This window comes from Meleagris gallopavo, chromosome 2 (genome assembly GCF_000146605.3).
Source record: "Meleagris gallopavo isolate NT-WF06-2002-E0010 breed Aviagen turkey brand Nicholas breeding stock chromosome 2, Turkey_5.1, whole genome shotgun sequence".
Lineage (NCBI taxonomy): Eukaryota > Metazoa > Chordata > Aves > Galliformes > Phasianidae > Meleagris > Meleagris gallopavo.
This window is the reverse complement of record NC_015012.2, coordinates 39,302,614-39,322,636: the sequence shown is the minus strand read 5'-3', so window position 1 is coordinate 39,322,636 and position 20,023 is coordinate 39,302,614. Positions and strand designations below refer to the sequence as shown.

At 40.6% G+C, this 20,023-nt stretch overlaps 1 protein-coding gene across 1 annotated transcript in view; it reads left to right on the top strand.

Annotated features, from left to right (window-relative positions):
• Window positions 1-7,497: 7,497 nt before the first annotated feature.
• PGBD5 (piggyBac transposable element derived 5) overlaps window positions 7,498-20,023 on the top strand; it is a 38,778-nt gene continuing 26,252 nt past the window's right edge. The window contains exons 1-2 of the mRNA XM_010707022.3: window positions 7,498-7,920; window positions 16,183-16,317. Of these exons, the coding sequence (XP_010705324.1) occupies window positions 7,507-7,920; window positions 16,183-16,317 (549 nt within the window). The 5' untranslated portion in view covers window positions 7,498-7,506. The remainder of the gene's footprint in view (window positions 7,921-16,182; window positions 16,318-20,023) is intronic.

The window sequence follows — 20,023 nt, the reverse complement described above, 5'->3', positions numbered from 1 at the left end:
AGAATCTCATTAGCTGGGTCACTTGCTTATTGACTTTTACTTACAGAAAATAGATTAAATATCTTGATGATTTTAATGGAAAACATACTGGACTATTTTCCCTTCTTCAAATGCAAAATCTCTCTCCCTTTACAAATGGAGGGTTCTGACACCAAATATTCCTAATGCTGGAAGGAACAAGTTGCTTGCAGATAATGAATGTTGTTTGTAGACCTGCACTGGAACTGACCAGAAACTCTGGAGAGAAAGATGTGAAGGCAGATTGCATCAGCAAGAATTCCTAGCTCAGGATCTTCCTATGAGGCTATCCCAAAACAGCTTTCTTGGATTTAGCTCTGGGGAATCACTCTGCTAGTAATGGAAGTTGTGCTGACATAAATCTATCCATGCTACTTTGTGAAGTTATCTCAGATAAATATTAACAGCTGTGTCTACAGCCAGATGTGTACAGCCCGTATTACAGATGATGAATGAAGCCACCATGTTAATGGTTGTCTCCAGCCTGCTGGGAATGCTCAATATCACCTGAACTGTCACGAGCAGCCAATCTGTTCTGATGTTTGAGTGTGGTAAAACATATTAATAGAATTAATAGAAAACTGCAGGTGCAAGGGAAGCTGCTGAAGAGAGAATTCCCCTGAGAAAGGAACAAGTGTGTTCAGTCCCACAGCCAAATGAATAATGAGCAAAGCACTGTGTGAGCTGGCACTGTATGGTACTGTTTCAGCACGTCTGCTGTTTTAAGGGGTTTTTGTTGATGTTGGTTTTAATGATTTTAGCTATAAAACCTTGTACCAGTGTTTGGGAAGTTCTGTTGGGTTCTGATGATGCTGGCTGGTAGATTATAAGATCTCACCATGGAAATGAAGTATATAATTAAAAGTGTCAGCTCTGCCTGCAGTGGGCTTTTTAGTCTCTTATTCACTTGCTGCAGCTTGAAGGCTCAAAAAGATGGTAAACAAATAAATACATTCAATTAAATGTGGGGATTTTTTTTTTTGCTGTGATGTAAATCCCCAACAAGCTGCACTTCATGGAAGGCTGCCACAACATATCACACGTGCTCATTTTCAGACCAGTGCTGCTGATGGAACAGTCATTGGGTAGGGCACAAGACCTGGCTGCTTGAACCCCTGAAGATGTCCAGAATTTTACCTGTTTTTATGTGGTGTCTGATCCCATGTAGTAACCTGCTGAATTACAGCCAAAATCCTTTAGCCTTGTCTTGTCCCACTGGTATTGTTCTGGGCCTACCTGGGGCTGCCCTCCAAGCTGGCACACAGCACCATCACAAGGAGCAGGAGACCATCTTGTGCTGGGTAGGGACAAGGGAACTACACTAGTTTGACATGCCAGACTTGGCTCTCAAGGTTATTGCTATCCTGCTGAAGAAAGTGAGGTAGGAATCTGGATCCAGTATGTAGCGTGGAAACAAGTTCAACTGCAGGAAGTACTTTGTTGAATGTTACCATTTAGTTTAAATTTTACTGCTTGGTTTGCTGAGTAACTTCTTTATTTAACTTGTCCAACTGTAGTTCTTTCTGCTAGAGCAGCCTGGAATTGAAGCTGGTCTCCCTTGACCAGAGCCAGCATGAAGTAGCTATATGCGGGTTGCTCAGGGGGTAGGTGAATGCAGCAGTCTTCTTCCATTTGTCCTTGGACTATGTTGGATCCAGCTCTATGTTCTCCTTGTGGATAGACACTGGCACACAGTGTATAGATTGCTTTACTGCTGTGAAGAAAGCCATCTTTTTAACACTGGTGAGGAATGAGAAAGTGCCCTGTCACTGAAGCTGTTTGACACAGTTGTGCTTATGGTTGTTACACACCAATGTGAAGGCATTGGTCAGTGCTTATACATGGATCTTGAAAAGTGCTGTCAAATCATACTTCACTAAATACTTTGGAATAAATGTAACTATGAAATGAAGATAAAAGTGCGTGCAACTGAGTTGCTAGGCAGAATGCACATTAGCGTCTAGTAAAAATTCACATAGACGCATGGGCTGCTGAGAATCAAACAAGAGACCCATCTTTAGAAGAACAGCTGCTATAAATTAGGACGACTCCTTCGGCTTGACAAAGTAGAGTTGTCTTTGGAGGACTGGTTGCTATTTTTTTAATAAATTGAATGAAATACATGCAGCATAATGTACTGCATTACAGACCTGGATACTTTGCTGCCAAGTTTCTGCAGAATGGCAGTATCTGGAATAAACTGGCAAAAGAGAGAATTGTTATATGCACTCAAGCACTGTCAAGTTTCCTTGACAGACTTGTCATGAAGCTGTCAGACTGGCAGTGGTTTGAAGATGGTCTGATGAACACTTTTTACAGGCCATTAAGAACAGAGCTAATACAAAAGCTGATTTTCCAGTAGGCTGGATAAGCTCCAGTGCTTCCAAAGCTTAGATGAGGGAACTTAGTGTGAAACAGAAATTTTGAAAAAATCATTTTGGAAAATAATAAGACATTTGTTTTTAGATATTTTTTTTCCCCCAGTTCTTTGTGTTGCTTTTTACTCTTTGAGAAAGCTGAAAAAATTGTTTAAACTGTCTGCCATATTTCATCAATTGACACTTGTTATGAAAACATCATGATTTTTTTTTATGAATGTTTATTTTCTGACAGAAATTCTCCATCAGCATTTTTTGACTTTTTCTAAATAAGACCTCAAAATCTTGTTGTGTACTTTTGGAAAGTAATTTCCCAGGAATATAAAATTGTCTTTTCTTACTTGGACTTAGGCTGATGGAATTAGTTGGATTTTCAAACCTTGCTACTTGAAAGCAGCGCCATATATCAGAAGAGAAAATACTTCCCAGTTTTCAGAAATTAACAGATTCCGGTTACGTTTCCTTCTTGGATATATAGCTGTATATAAAACACCTTAATGTTCATACTTGGGTCTATCAAGGCAATGGGATATTTTATCATGAACCTCAGTGACAGGGACAGTACCTCAACAACTTCCCTTGGGCAGCCTGTTCCAGGGCCTCACCACGCTTTCTGAGGGGATGTTGTTCCTAATATCCAAACTGAACCTCCCCTGGTGCAACTTGAGGCCGCTCCCCATTCTCTCTAGTTCTATTGCTAGTTACACAGGAGAAAAGGCCAACCCTCACCTTGCCACAAACTCCTTTTTTTTTTTTTGTTTGAGAGCAATAAGATCTTCCTGAGCCTTCCTCTTCTCCAGACTGAACAATCCCAGTTCCCTGAACCGATCCCTGTAAGACTTGCTCTCCAGATCCTTCACAACTTCGTTGCCCTTCTCTGGATGCTCTCCATGGCCTCAGTGTCTGTCTTGTAGTGAAGGGCCTGAAACTGAACACAGTACTTGAGGTGCAGCCTCACCAGTGCCAAGTACAAGGAAATAATCGTGTTCCTGCTCCTGCTGGCAGCACTATTTCTGATACAAGCTAGGATGCCATTGATCTTCTTGTCCACCTCGGCACACTGCTGGTAAAAGGTAAATTAACCTATTAAAAATGTGCACTCAAATACCTCAGTGTTGCAAACCTGACCAGGCAAATAAAGAACAAGCAGTCAATTCACTGGAAATTCTTACTTTTTTTTTTTTTCTAAATTTCCCCTCAGTAGGAAGGCGAGAAACACCGGTGAGATTGGAGCAGTGGTAAAAATACAAATGGTAGAGACCCATTCAAGAGAAACACTAGAGGGGCTCCCTGAAGGATGGTTACCTGGATACTTCCTTCAACTTTTTATCCTCACTGTGTCTGACTTCTTTCTGCAGTGTGTGTGTTTGCTGAGAAGTTGGGCATGCAGACCAGCCAAGCTGCTGTAACGTGCCCTGAGCTGAGCTGGAAGGCTCTGCAGTGCACGGTTGAGGCAGGGCTCCAGTCTCCACTCCAGTTGTGCCTCCAGGTTGTATTACAAATGGCGTTCCCTGCTCAGCCCATCTCCATTTACTTAAGAGTCTGTCCTGATGTTTTAAATAGTGATTTCCCTGCTGGTTGGCTTTGGCAGTGATGTTACTTTTGAGTGCAAAACAGAAAATGGAACCAATCTGGTCAAAATCGGATCTCATGACAGTGATAACTTGCAAGGTGACTGCTGCTGATTGCACATGCCAGTTTTTCCTGGTAGTCAAGGTGAGAAGGAGGGAGGAAAGTGCATTTACACATTGTATTGTAACAGAGGTAGATTGTGTTATTTTTCCAGTTCTACAAAATGTGATATAAAGCAAACCCTGAGTGCTAGTGATGATCCCACCTGGGTGTAATTAGACCACTGGGTCATGTAGTGTGTTGAAACTCAAGAGCATTTCTGTGCTCTGACCATGTGGTATTGGAAATCTTGATTGATTTCTAAAGCAAAAAACAACAAAAAAAAAAGCAAATATGCAGCAATATCTCAATACAGCAACTTAAATGAAGAGGAGAGAAATCTAAATTTGGTATATGGTCATATATTCATTCTGAATTTCTGAAAATTAGTGTGGATTTTTTGTTTTAATTTATTAAAGTCTTATTCATTAAAAGAGAAGGAAGACTTGACAAAGGCACTATTTTATTTGACTGAATAAAATTTTGAAGGGTAAACAATGTATATATACATCTTTGAGATTGTTTTCTATCAGTCTGAGTAATTGTCTGAGTAATTGCCATTGAAGTGTCCCCTATAGCAGGGGGGTTGAAAGTAGATGATCTTAAGGGTCCCTTCCAACCCAAACTATTCTATGATTCTATGTCAAAGTAGAAGTGCTTAAAAAATTCAAATGCAATATTTAGGTTTCTTACGCAGTTTGCTTGGTATGTAGGATATATTTGTGAACTTAGAGGATCATATTTAAATAATTTATTCTAAAGTAGTCATTAACTGTGCAAAACCCAATTCATGTAAAAAATTCAGTTTTCTCCCTACAGAAACTCAGTGTCACTCTTGCTTTATTACATATCAGTGAATTATGAATCAAATGTTCTCACTTTACCAATAAAGGCTTTTTTAAAAGACAATAAAATTACACAGTGGCTTTCAGAATTGTATTTAGTCAACTATTAGGTTGATGATTGAGTCAGAAAGTGATTCAGCGTGCTTCTAGAGCTGTGTGGGTTCTGCAAGGCAAATAGGTTACTGGTCTTGCACATTTATTTCTAGGAGAGCAGATAGGAGATGTGTGCAGGTGGAGCAGATCTGCTGGGTAAAAACTAAAGCATCCTATCCAGTCTATCTGGCAATTTTCCATAATCACTTTTCAAGGTAAATTTGTGCAACTTCTGAAGATTTAATAGTGTACAAAGTTACTTTTTTTTTTTACTTCTGACTGTGCTTGACTTCCTAAAAATGGAGTCCAGCACAGACTTGTTATTTGTATGCATCTGCCTCAAGACCAGCATATTTCACTTCATAAGTCCTAATGCTTTATGAATGCAGTTTGGTTGCTGTAAGCAAGATTTGAAATGTTAACACCCAACCCCACCTTCTGCTTCTAAAGAAAAGAACTTGAAAGCTGCCTTCATGTACTACCTGGAAGGGTTGCATGGGCACTGCACATGGAGCATCACGTAGCTACTCAAGGCTTTGTATACAACTAGGAATGCACAGTGTGTTGTTATCAGAAAGCTATAGCTCTTGTAGAACATCAAAACTTGATTAAATTGTGGGGAAGGAGGAAGTGATGAACTACTATAAGTAATTCATGCACAATCATTTATAGAGCATTTTATGTCAACTATAACAGTCTAGCGTGTACTAGCACAACATAAATCTCCTGATCAAAAGAAAAGAAATCTTTATATAATATACTTCACTATTGCAGTAGCAGTTAAGGTAAAACAAGTATATTTATCCTATCCCCATAGTTTCCAGTTGATAATGAAAGCTTTTTATCATTTAAGCTGAAATTTTCTGCTCTGTTCTTATCATACCATGATTTGTGGGAAGTTCTTTTAGTCTTATGCTTTCAGCTAAAGTATTTCATTTATAGTTTCCCAATCTTGCAAATTAAAATTGGAAAGAAATTTTTAAATTAATGTTTCCTTCCCCATTGTACTTGAAAAAATCCACTTTATTGTGTTTTTGTTTTCTCTTTCCTTTTTTTTTTCATTCTCTTCAACCTGAAGATTTTATTTTTTGTTGTTTTGGTGCCATTTCTGCTCTACTTCCAGTAAATTGAGTTCACCAGCCTGTAGCCAAACAATAAGGCGTTAACTACCTTTTGAGAGCAAGTTCAACCACATAGTGTGTGTGGTTCCTATGCAGTACTGTTCCATCCAGTATTTCTGAAACCCATAGTTGTAACTAAGAATGTGAACTGAGATACAGGTTTATAGAAGAACGCGACCTAATCAACACATTGGTGAGTCTTTGAAGCTCCAAAGGACAGAATGGCAAACTTCTTGTTCTGTATTCAGCTCATGCTGAGACCTAAGAAGCCATGCAGTACAAGGAAGACCATTTTGTATTAAGTAGAACTTCCAATGAAAATCTGTGTGTTTTCTGCTTTTGATCAGGAAGAGCAATGTTCAGTCAATCCTAAGCCTGTCAGTTAAACTAAGGCAAAATGTTTACTGAATCCAGCTCTTAATGTCATGGTCATAACTCCCATCTATCTTTTGCACAGGGATGTAGAGCTGCTCTTAGCATTGCCCTGTGCTTAGGTTTGCCCGTGCTGCCCCTCTCAGTTGCATTAACTTTGTGTGTTTGGCAATTGCACAGCTTTCTTAAGAGAACAGGAAATGTCCCTATCCCTATATTCTTTTCCTGGTGACTCAAGCACTGCCAACGTGGGGCATGAAAAACACTACTTTTAAAATTGAGCTTAATTAACTTATGGAAGGGATTAGAGAAGAGAGGGCTGTAAGGATTGGTGTCTGCATCCCTGGTGTTCCTAATTCGGCTTAATGTAATTTAGTGTCTGACTGGATAACCTCATTATGCTGCTACAGGGCTGCCAACCCTTACTGCCTCCCTCCCACCCCCACTACTTAAGAAATAAAATAAATACTTGAAACTTGCAGCAAAAGTGCAAGATCATTTAAAAGCCGGGCTAATGACCGCATGGGACTGCAAAACTTATTGCATTATGTGAGGAAGATGAGCCAGTATGTGCACCATAATGCTGAAGATTATTCCATATGATGTGGGATGGTGAAATCAGTCATGTAGAGAAAGGCAAAGAATATAGGGGTGAAGATTCCTGAAAGCTGTCAGTGGATGTGTTTCTAAAGGAATTAGCTGTCATGCCATCACTTCGGCCTTGTTTTCCAAGTATCCTGTCTGAACAGCCATTGCTTTAACTATCACGGTTGTATCTACATAGATTGATTTTCTTGTGGTATCCAAACAAGCATACTGACCTGAAGTAGTCATGACTGAGCTCTGTGCATTTCCATTGCAACTGAGGGTAGGGAGTTAATTCATATCACTATATGGTAATTCCAGCAAACACTCAAGTTAGTCCTGCTTTAAATTGCTGATGTTGGTTGAACATGCATTATGATCTTGTTTTCCCTTCCTACTTTTGTCCTAGGTCCAACACGAAAAATGCCTTTGACTGCCAGTGCCATGGACTTTTTTCAACTCTTTGTCCCCGACAACGTACTAAAAAACATGGTGGTACAAACCAACATGTATGCCAAGAAGTACCAGGAGAGATTTGGTAGTGACGATACCTGGATTGACGTCACCTTGACAGAAATGAAGGCTTTCCTAGGCTATATGATATCGACCAGCATCCATCACTGTGAGTCTGTTCTCAGCATATGGAGCAGCGGCTTCTATAGCAACAAGAGCATTGCACTTATCATGACACAATCACGGTTTGAGAAGATCCTGAAGTACTTCCACATTGTGGCCTTCCGCTCGAGCCAGACAACACATGGACTCTACAAAATCCAGCCTTTCCTGGACTCTCTGCAGAATGGCTTTGACTCTGCTTTTAGACCTTCACAAGCCCAGGTAAGAGTTAATCTCTTTGTGAGGAACATAACCTACATTCTCTGGGTTGTGTTGCTGTGTCTGAAAATGCAAAGTACAGCTGTCTGTGAAAAGAGCTAGGGATTCATACTCCTAGGGACTGCTAGGAATGACCAGCCCGACCTCTTTGGTAGGTGTTTGCCATATGGTCCAGGCCCTCCTGGGAAGCACCGGCAGTACAGCTATTTCACCACAAATGGGTAAAGAGCAAATAAGCAGGGGATTAGTGACTTTGCTTACTGCTGTTGTCAGTTGCCCTCAACAACACAGCATGTGCCTTGTGCTGGTCCTGTTTTTTGATAATGGGTGATGCTCCTGTGGAAAAATTTATTGCTTTGTATGTTTCCAACCAAAGTGTCAGTGAACTGAAGTGTTTTTAGACTTCCAGAAATAAAATAAGCAGGTCTCTAATGAATATTCATTTCTACATACTAGTATATGCATAGCAGAAAGCCATTTTGGAGGGAGGCTGCTCTGGAGACTAGGCAAACAGTGTAAGGAACTAAAGATAGAAGCTTATGGAGCTAGTAGTTGTCTGTCTGCAGCGTATAATTGAAAAAATGATTTTTTTAAGTGCAAAAAAATATTTTCTTAATGTTTACCATATGCTTGTTTAAACTTTGTTCTGCCACACATAATCTCTTTTTGGAACTGCTGCTACTGGTCACATTTAAAAGTTTGGAAAGAAAATGGGGTAACAGTGAAATATGTGACTGCTTGAAGTAGCTTCTCAGTCAGATCTCTATTTTCAGGATATACACTGAGTTCACATAGTCATTGGGAAATGTTGTTAGATGCACCTTCTTCCCATTTTCATGTTGAAACATTAGGCTTTTGTTCACAGCATACAAAAAATGGAGACATAGATACACTATATCAATGGAAGTATGCCTAAAAATATGATTAGGAGTGACCAGGGAGTAATCAAAGTTTTTTGTTCTTTTTTCTATTTTACGGAAAATAAAAATCATACCTCTAATCCAGGACAACTCAGCTTCCTGAAAAGCAATAAATGTAGAGAAGGGAAGCAGAAGTGGTTTTGCTAAGCTATGCTAGCAAGGTGCATTTCCATTAAGACAAAACAGGCAGTTAAAGACATGGTATTGTTGGGATGAAACTCTCATTAAGATACGAAATCTAATCCTTATGGGCACTAACTTCAATGGGCATAAGATAAAGGGTTCAGAAATGTGATCACAGTCTCTAATTGTAAATGCTTATAATGGTGCTGTGGGACATGGTGAGAGTGCAAATCCATTAAAGAATAAAATTTGATTTGCATGTATATCCTTTCTCCCTTCCCCTCTCCCAAACAAGGTTTGAGAACTTGAATTGATAAGTTGCATTTGCAGTGATAAAATCTCTAAATTTCCACAAGCAAAATATGTGCTTGTATTAGGAGCTTGTATATGGAGATGCTACTTTAAGAAAAAAAAAAAAAAGGAAGAAAAAGCGATAATCCAATTCTCTCCTTTCCCTTCCACTTCTGTGCCCCATTTCAGTATTTACGTCAGTGATTTCTATACAACATGTGTCAGTGGTATTGAGCGGAACAAAAAGCACTAAAATACCACTTCAAAAATAACTCAGAGAACGAAAAGGTTTTGAATTTGTTGTTAAAAATAGTCTGGCGTAGCTTCAGTAGCCTACTGGGGGATGTTCCAGGCCTCCTTTCCAGGGGAGCCTTGCTCCCGATGCCCTTTGGGATGTAATCAAGAAGAGCTGCACACTCCCTGTCTCAAGAGATGCGGACCCCATCTGCTCAAAACTGCAGGAAAGGCTCTGGAAATTAGATCCTGAGTACAGATTAGCAGACAGCAATAACCATCAATCCCAGAATGACAGACCCACTGAGGTTTGAAATAATTCAGCTTCACAAGAACAAAGGGAAAACAAAAGGGGAAGGGCCATGCAGATGGGCTTTTGGATGTGCTGCCTCTGAAAGCATTTCAACAAGAGGTGCCCGGATTTCTGTAGTCAGTAATACATGAAATCCTAAGTTCAAAATCCATCTGTAGCTTAAGGGGCACCTGTGTTTTAAACATGAGACTTTTGGTATCCAGTTGGTTTGTGCCAGGGCTGCAGTCAATGCTCAAGCTTTAGGCTAGTGTTTTCTAAGTGTCATCAAGCAGAGGAATGACTTGCTCCATTCTGTTGAATGCATTGAGGCTGTTTGGGCTTCTGGGTAGTCTTTTTACTGACTTTCTTCTGCTGGCAATGTGGGCTGGGACAATGCCATGCTTAACACACTCCTGTGGACGTTGCTGGCAGTCTTGGTGCAAGGCAGGCAGTGTGGCATTCACCTTCTTTGTTATTTCTTCTGTAGCTTTGATCTTCCCATTTTGGAGAGCTAGAAAAGACTCTTAAAATGGATTTTCTATCAGAAAATATTTAGTTGGGTTTTTTCTTACGTCCAACCCTCCAAAAAAATGTGCATGCAAAAATGACACTGAGCTTTTTATGAAAGGGAACTGAGAGGAGAGAAATATCTATGCCAATATGCCAAAACAAAGAAAAACATCTAGTGAGTTATAATTATTTTGCTAAATATACTGAGCAAACAGAGGAAAATAATTACTTTCTAGCCTACAAAGGCACTGAAAGTCCAGAACATTCTAACTGTGTATCAACAGTGCAAGCTTCAATTTTGGAAATAAAAGAAATAGTGTTCTGACCTAGATTGTATAAGAATGATGGGAATAATCTGTGTATCCTATCCCTCCTTGACAATTCATGTAAAAATCACTGCTGCCTGTACCTGAACTACAAGAGGTGAAATTAGGGGTTCAGTTCCTGGAATCAGTATCATCTCCTTGCTGCTTGGGTCCCTGTACCTTTGTAGCTAGGCTACTACCTGCAAGTGAAAGCCTGAGAACAGAGAAGATGCCCTGAGTGAGCTCAGAAAGTATACTGCAACAAATTCAAGGGTATTCACCTACCAAGGGTACAGACTAAATTCCAGAAAGCAGAGGAGCTTGGAAAAATAACATTACTGCTTAAAAATCCTTCTGTGCCTGCTGAGTATTTATACGCTTGTCAGCAGGATGTGGCTAGACGAGATTGCTGTCTCCTGACCAGCATGGGAGAGGTCAGGAGCACAACTCTGTGCACTCTCCTTATCCCTCTCCTTGGCATTTTGCAACCAGACATTTCTGCATCCACCCGGTGAAACCAGCTGGGAGCAGTTAAACACATTTGTGTAGCTGACTAAAGTCCTTACTCCAGGCAGTAAAAAGCTCCCTGGCAAAAATAGACATAATTCTAACCTCCAGAGGCAGTGCCACTCTGATTTGGCTAGTTACTAAGGGGTTGTTGATTTTCATTCTTCATGGTATCATAGTTCTTCCAAAGCAGCTCACAGCATTAGACAGTAATTTCTCTGAAAACATAAAGAAGTTAAAATAGGATGATTAATTTGTAGCTATTTTGTGTCCATGTGATTAGATGTTATTTGGTACCTGGTATTTCTGAATTAAAAGATTTTGCTCAAGTCATAGAATCATAGAATGGCTTAGATTGAAAGGGACCTTAAAGGCCCCCATTCAACTCTGCCTTCAATGCCCCCAGAGAAGGGGTATTCATAACAGGGCAACCTGTTCCAGTGCCTCACAACCAACTTGAGTAAAAAAATTTCTTCCTAACTGCCAACCTAAATCTACTGTCTTTTAGTTAAAAGCTATCCCCCCTTGTCTTATCACTGTCAGACCATGTAAAAAATCAGTTCCCATTCTGCTTGTGAACTCCCCTCAAGTACTGAAAGGCTGCAGTGACATGTCCATGTCTCAGTATTCCCCATAGAGAAGATCGTTTGTGCGTAAAAATCCTGGTTGTAGGCTAGCACTGCTCTTTTCTAGGGGTTCTGTGTGCATAGCACAGAGATCCTAAGTGTTCAGATGATGTCAGCCAAGACATGGAGCAAGACAAAAACAGGCAAAGTAACAGTTAGAATATTAAACTTCTGAAATAGATCTTGGCTGGTTGATTCTCTGGTGAAGCCAGAATTTAGAGATTTGATAGCAGAAATTGGTGATTTTTAAATGACCTCCTGGCTGTGGAGTGCTTTAAGAAGTGATTTTTGTTTAGTTATTTTAAGAAAGTCAATTGAAGACTGAGCAAACAGGCAGAAAATCTTGAGAAGAGATTTAAATCATGACTCCACTGGAGGTGGCAGTTAACCTTTAAACAATGGCAAAGAAGATCAGTAAAATATGGAAAGGTTGAACAGGACTTGGAAAATGAATAAGTCTTTCTGTAATACTGGAGAAAGAGAGCCATTAGAGAGAAATACAGAGAAGAGGGACTGCCTAGTGTGATGGCCTAGCTTCCCAGCAGGAATCAGTAGAGCAGGATTGCCTTATGTTGAGGCCAAACTGTTGCAGGATGGCTCTGACCTTGTATGGAGTGGGTGGGTTGAAAAAACTATGTATTGCAGAACTTTTACTAAGAAAGCATGGAAAAAAATGGAGGCATTGCCTAACTCAGAGCATCATGCAAGGAGCTGCAGTAAAGACTGGCATTCACATGCACAGGCCAGCGAGAGGAGGGGAGGGGCGATGGCTGCTAAGACCAAAAAAAAACAGGAGATAGCAAGGGGTTATCTTAAGGGGAAAGAGATGATCTCAAATGTACCATAACAAAACTAGAACTGACAGATATCCAAGCAGAGATGTCAGATGCTAGCAGAGGATTTAGTTTAGATGGGAGGAGCTCTAGAGCAAAGAAGCAGAAAAGCAAGGTACTGATGCAGAAGAAATCTGTATACACAGGTGCAGTTCCCCAGGGGATTCTGTTCACAGTTGGATGGTACCTACCAAAAGCCAGAGACAACGCAGGGTGAGGCAGTTATTCCAGGGGACAGGCTGAAGAGACAGCCTCTGGTAGGGATGGCTACAGAAATAAGGGAAGATAACCTATAAAGGACACATCCAAGGCAGTGAGAGTCCAACAAGTCTGACAACAGTAGAGTTAGTGGCACTTTGACTACAGGCTATTTGGGCTGCGGTGAGCAGCATTGCGGAGCGGAAGGAACTTTAGAGGTGATCTAAAATGGAGAAGGAAGACACCCTCTGGGCAGTGACTATCTGCTGTGTTCAGCAAAGAAAGATTTTGTGAGATGGAGTAAAATTACTGGAGAGACAAGACTAAGATGGGACTCCCAACGTTTGGAGTGCATATACTTATGGAAGGGAAAATGAAATCTTAGCAAGAGGACCTGGCAGTGATGAAGATGGCTATAAACAGAATAATAAACAATGGATAGCTGAGAGGGAGTGAAACAGCTAGATGAGAAGCTCCTTAACAAAATAGGATTTGAGAGAAGAAAATGGGAGAAATTTCTGTGAAGAAATCCACAAGGTATCTTGCATCAATAGAAGTCAGAGTAGGAAGAAGATAGAGCTTGGAGAGTGAGTCAAAGATGATGAAAAGGCTGCCAGGAACGTGTGTGGGAGCCAATTAAGCCTGAAAGTAGATTTTATCTAGGGAGATGAGAAACAGGAAAGAATATGTTATGGGGGCAGTAAGCCTGCTTTTGGAAAAGCGAGCATTGCAGAGACAGCAAGAACGTAGAAGGGGAAGGGGGAAATATTACTTTGCATGGAGATCTGGCAAAAACATGGTTTGAGTTGGGGAAGGGAAGATAAACTAATAGGGTTGACCAGGGGCAACAGAAATAACTTTTCTCAAAAGGAAAATATTCCAGTGCATTCCAGAAGCAATGAACTGACCTCTTTGAAAGAGATGTGAGGATCAGCTGTCCCAGCAGCAGGCATGACCCATACAGCATTCTGCATGCAAAGTCCTTTACCGCTACTGAAGCAGTGTTTGCACGCTGGGGTGGCAACATTTGTCTCCCCACGCTCTCTGGAAGAAAGAAGAAGCACAAGCTCCAAAATTGCCATTTCAATTTCCCTGCCTGTCCTTACTCCCTTGTTTCAGAAAGAACAAATCCCTACCTTGTTTCCATTTGTTGTCCCTTCTCCCAGATATTCAGTGGGAACTTCTGTAGAGCTTTCATCTTCTGGAGAAATTGGAATGTCTTAAAATATTGAGTCACAGAAAGGAGGGAAGTCTCTGGGAACTAGAGGAAGGCTGGTCTGAGCATAGAAATGGATAAGGGAAGCATGAGGAGATGTTTTCAGAATTCAGGCTTACTTCCTACGTTTACGGCTGACAGATCTTACTTGGCACTGGAAGGTAGAAAAAAGGGCAAAGGGTGTAAACAGAATGCAGTAGAATGCTGTGAGGAGAACTGATGCTGTCATGCAGCATGACAAATGACCCTTGAAGCAGTCTGTTCTTTCTGCTGCTCATCATTCCACAGAAAGAGATATTACAGCAGTTGAACCATGCACCTGGCTGGTAAGACGGTCTTTCCAGAAGCTGACAAATTTCTACCAGTGTATCCAACCCCATCCCAATGTATGCAGTCCTCCTATCTGCCCAGAAGAGACAGAAAGCCAAACAAAAGGAATAAGGACATAGATAACATTTGCAAAACACTGTCAGAATTCCTTGAGATCAAAGTGTGAAACATCCCAGGTGGAATTCAGGAAAGAAGAGCAGTATTTCTTGTGGATCTTGAGAGAGGAATGGGATTTTGCTCCAGTGAGGTAATGGGGAAGCTGCAGCTTTAAGAACAAATATCTTTGTCTGCAACACTCCTTGCTTGCATCTGCATTTTGGTGTATGATTTGAACATTTTATAAGAGTGATTTCAGATGGTCCTGTGAATGTTTTATGAGCCGTTAAGAAGTGGAGTATACATAAATGAAAGTGTGCTGCGGCTGCGCAGAGGGAGCTCAGATGCCTATTTTGGGCTGCCAGAGTAATGTTCAACAAGCATCTTGCATTCAGAAGGGCAACAGCTGCTCATCAGTGGTGCTTAACTGCTTACCTACCACTTTTCTTCTACACAGATTTAATTCCCGGATTTAATGCAGCATTCTGCTCATTTTCACCACCAGATGCATGCAGATGTGCACATGTGGAAAGGGTCTGTCTAAGGGTGACAGCCTCTGCCTTGTGGATGTTTGTATCCAAGCCCTATCTCTGTGGGGTGATGGTTACTGGAAAAAAGTGGGCTCCTTTGGGCATAACGCAAAGATGAGCATTATGTATCTGAGTTATTTACATAAGTCTTTGAGAGAGTATAAATTATGTTCTTCTGGGATGCTTTCCCCTAAGATACTACGTCAGGAGCTCCAGTGCTATGATTTAGATGCAATTGTCCGAGTTTGGTCAGGAGAAACCCTCTTTCCTCAGTTGAGACCTTTCAGCAGCTTGAGAGCATGTCTCGGAAGTGCCTTGCTAGGCAATCCACACACTGCATAGTCAGGAATATGTGTGTAGCTACCCTTAAGCTGCAAGGAAGTAGCAGTGCTTTTCCATAGGTAGGCTCTGTGACATAAAACCTAATCACTTTGGTACAGAATTAATGGCCAGAAATGTAGTAAAGCAGCTATAAGCAAGAGGATGCAGAATGCAAAAAATTGCTTAGCTTTCATAGCTTTTCATTGCTTTCTCCAGTCTATCTCGTCTTTTTCTATTCCTCTCTGTAGTCTTTTATGTTTCCATCTTCTTTTGTCAAATTTTTCAGTTCCTGAGGCAAGAGAGCCTTCCCTGAAGCTGCTGCCACCAGGAAAAATGTTTTCTATTTCTTCACCACCTCCACAACTGGCAGCAAATACCTTTTTCTCTCTTCATTTCTCTCATTCTTTGGTGTGTGTTTTCTGTTTGCTGTAGGAAGGAAGAGTACCTTACAACAAATTGTAGGGGGTGTTTGGGTGGAACACTTTCTGCCAAACAAAATGAAGCAGATGAGGAAGCTTGGAGAGGCATGATGCAATTCCCCAACAAACCTCATCGCTGTCCCATTTTGGAGGTCCCATTTTGGAGCATATAGCTTATAGTGGTAGAGGGACACATTTTGGAGGAATGTTAAACTGTATCTCATGGTGGGAAGCAGAGAGCCATGCTTTGATCCTTGCATATGGTTCTTGAAAACTGTATGTAGATTGGCCATGCACAGAAGTGTGCTTGTCCAGGCTTTGTTTTTGGTTGTTTTTTTTTTTGGTTGAGTAGCAGCCCTGAAAAAAAAGTAGCTTTTCTCCTTTGTATGAAATGTTGCGCACAAGCATAAGGCAAAGATTGTTATTCCTTGGAAGACTTTAAAGCACTATTTCTTTTCAGTAATCATGAACTGTCCTGTTTTCTTTTTTTACCTTCTTTTCTGTCTAATTGCAGGTTCTGCATGAGCCCCTGATTGATGAGGATCCTGTTTTCATTGCCACGTGCACAGAGAGGGAGCTGCGCAAGAGGAAAAAAAGGAAATTCAGCCTCTGGGTTCGGCAGTGCTCATCCACTGGTTTCATCTGCCAGGTGGGTTTCACTTCTTCAGATGTTTTGATTTGGTTCCTAGCTGGCCCTCAGATGCACTGCAAGACCAGTGGTAATAGGTGCTTCTATCCATAACCATGCCATGGCTACAGTCAGAGTACAGCAAAGATTCTAGTTCTCAGATACTTGATCCCAAGGAGGGTGATGACAAATTCCTAATGCTCTGATTGCTTGATGATTTAACTGAGGATTCCTGTCGGTAACATGATCTGACTGGCTGCCATTCCTAAGCTAATCAAATTGAAAAAGAACTAAAGGGTCTTTCTGTACATCCTAAGTTTATTGAAAGGTCTAGGAACTGTGACTCTTGTCCTGTTTAATGGACCAGATTCTTTCTCAAAGTATAATACTGTCTGTGATAGCCAGCCGTGTCCAATAGACTAAGTCAGGATGGTATAAAGATGTCCATTTTTCTGTGAGAAACATATTAACAGGATTTTCTTTTATATCTCTTTTTATACCTCTACTTCTCTACCAAAGAAATTAAATCACATATGACCTCAAGATGAAATATGAGCTTCAGTAGGAGATGTAGTAAGGGATTTGTATTTAGCATTGCAAAGCACTGGGGACTACTTCTCAAATTCTTAGATTCCTCATCTGCTGGTGTGTTTTTGAGCACTCGTTAGAATCTGCCCACTTATTTTGATACCTAGAGGTGAGGGGGCAGGTAGTTTCTGATATTTCTTTTTCCCAAGAGCTTTTGGTGTCCTGCATGCTTCAGAGCAGCTATGCTCAGGTGCCAGTAGAACTTGCACACAGACTGCTCAGACTTGAATGCATGTAGTGCTGTAGAGCTTGTGGATTTGCTGTAGTTGAACATTCACATTGACCTGTGAATCACTGCAACATTTGAGTAGCAGTGTAGGAGAAGTCTGTCTGGGAACAGATGTTTGCTCTTCCAGCAATGCTTTTCACTGCAGGAGGAAAAATGAGGATCATACATCTTCTGTCCAAGTTTTAAAGCAGTTTGTTTTGTCCGACACAAATAGATTCATGCTGTGAAGCATCCTTGGAAATTTCCACACTCAAGTCTTTTTGAAAAACATTTGCTCTACAGAGGTAGTGTCCTTTATCTCCAAGGTGAACTCCACCTATCCCAGACACAGCTTATCACTCTGAAGTGTAATGGTGAATGCAGTGCTGAACAATGAGCAGAAGGTTTGCTGATCTCTCTTGCCATGTTTTCCACAGCCAACTACCACTGAACAAGTAAGTCTTCAGACATGCCGGAGGTTTCAGATGCTGAGCTGTAATTACGTTGCATCTCCCTTCCTGTCCTTTGAGAGTAAATTAATGAAATGTCATGGAAACAGAGTAGATGCTCAGCACCACCTCAATCCTCTTGCTCCATTAATGAAATAGATACTTTATCTTCACTTGCATCCAAATGACGCCTAGGATTTTCTTAACAGCCTTCTATTTTCATTCCATGATTTGGCTGTGATTATCACAGTGATAAAATGATTGGGTGAGAGCGACCTTAGAGAGGTATGAAAAAGAATATACAGGAACATGAACATTCCTTCTAAAATGGACATTTCTAGTCTGAGGAGGAGGAAGGTCTTCGACTAGTCTACGCTTGAAATACTATGTTCAGTTACATATTGCTATTACAAAGGATCATAAGGCACCTAGAGCATTTGTTTGATGGTTGGATTATTTGCTGTGCTAAAAAGAGCTTTTTATTTGTTTAAAATATTGAGAGAATTGATCTAATCAAGAAGATAATCCAGTGTTTAAGGACCTACTGGTTTGTCACTTGTCTGCTGTCAAAGAATTTACACCTACTTGGAAATACGTACAGATTTTTTAACACTCTGGATGAAGTTCTCCCCTCATCCTTTCTGCAGAGTGACATCAGAGGATAAAATATAACACTGAATACTTTATAAATCAAGCTAACTGAGTTAGCTGAAGTCTGAAAAATGCATAGCTGTGAAAGGGTGAGGACGTCCTGGCAAAAGAGGGAGCTGAACGATGTATGACTTGGGGATGGAAGCAATGGCCAAGGTCTTCTAAACCTAAGTGATTAGTCTGATGATAAAAACCTCCATTTAGGAAAATCTAGTTTTCCAGCAATGTGATTTTCCTACTGTGTAAAGGGTTAGATTGTTTTCCTTAATATAAAATTGGTATCAGTGCTTTGAAGAATGACATATACTTATGCAACTCATTCTCTCTTGAGAATGCTACACTTGGTAGCACTAGCACTTGTGTTATGTTTTTCAGGACAATACAGGTAGATCCAAATACAATCATATGTATTGAACAATCACTCATTTCCTTTCCCTACATACCACTAAGATTCCTTTCAAACTAATATTTTAATATCTCCAAATTATTCCAAATTCCAAATTAAATATCTGCAGTAGCTAAGGAGTGTTTCCTTTTTAGAGTATTTGCTGAGTAAGTCTTTAAATCAAAGCTGTAGATGTGTCAGATTTTTTTCTCTCAAGAAGTCTGGAACACTTGCTTGTAAAAGTCATGTGTAAATATGATTAGTAGATCTCTCTTTATATATATATTATAGATATATATAAATAGAGCTTATTAAAAAAAACACTGGTGAGAGTTCCTAAATATTCAGGGTTAGTTATTTTGTGCTGACACATCATGTTTTCTCTTTCCTCGAATCACAGAATCATTAAGGTTGGAACAGACCACTAAGATTAAGTCCAACTGTCAACCCATCCTCACTGTGTGCACTAACCATGTCCCTCAGTGCCACATCCGCAAGGTTTTTTGAGCACCTCCAGGAAAGGTGACTCCACCTGAGAAGGAGTCCACTCCACTCCTGAGAAGGTGGAGTCCACTCTACTCCCTGGGCAGCCTGTTTCAATGTTCCACCACTCCTTCTGAGAACAAATTTTTCCAAATATCCAATTCCTGCTTGTGTGTAGCACATAAGGAACAAACAAGAGTATTTCCTGATCTTGTAGATGGAGAAGAAAGCATTGACAGCTGGTGCCTTGCACAGAACACCATAGAGCCAGGCAGGATAAAGTATTCTGATAGAGCCTATTCCAGTACCACAGACCCATGGCACAAGGACAACCGAAAAAGGCAGTCCCCAGCCTAAAGCATCATCAATCAACAAAATGAAGGCAATATATAGACAGTAGAGAGTACTATAACAGTTTGGTTGGGCAATATTAATCTCTGTGATAGGTGGTAATGGAATTAACTCATCAACCTAATTACTTGCTTAGAAAACTATGAAATTAAGAAAAAAGGTGAGAAAAGACAGCTTTTTGGATATGTATATGTTTTGTGTTCGTTATGATGAAATTTGTTCTCTGAGGCTATTCTGGACAATCTTCCCGCATTCCATCCTGCCTCAACTCTACAAGTTCTGCACTTGGTTCTATTTTCTGTCTATATGGCAAAAAGTTCTGGAAGTAATGCGTTTCATTTTCACTAGTATCGTTGTGAAGTGTCTCTGTCAGATTTGTGAAGTTCTTTAGAACCTTGTACTGAGACTGAACTTAAATTTCCACCTTCCTCTGCTCATCCCAAAGAAGGGGTGAGTCAGAACAGACTCAGAAAAAGAATTGTGTGCATCTCTGGAGCTCAAGCCTTCCCACATTGCGGTATCTAATGAGTGTGCACCAGACTGAGGTGGTCCCCACTTGAGAGGTAAGCAACAATGCCCTGAAGAGCTACACTGCGCTGCCTGAAGGCACTC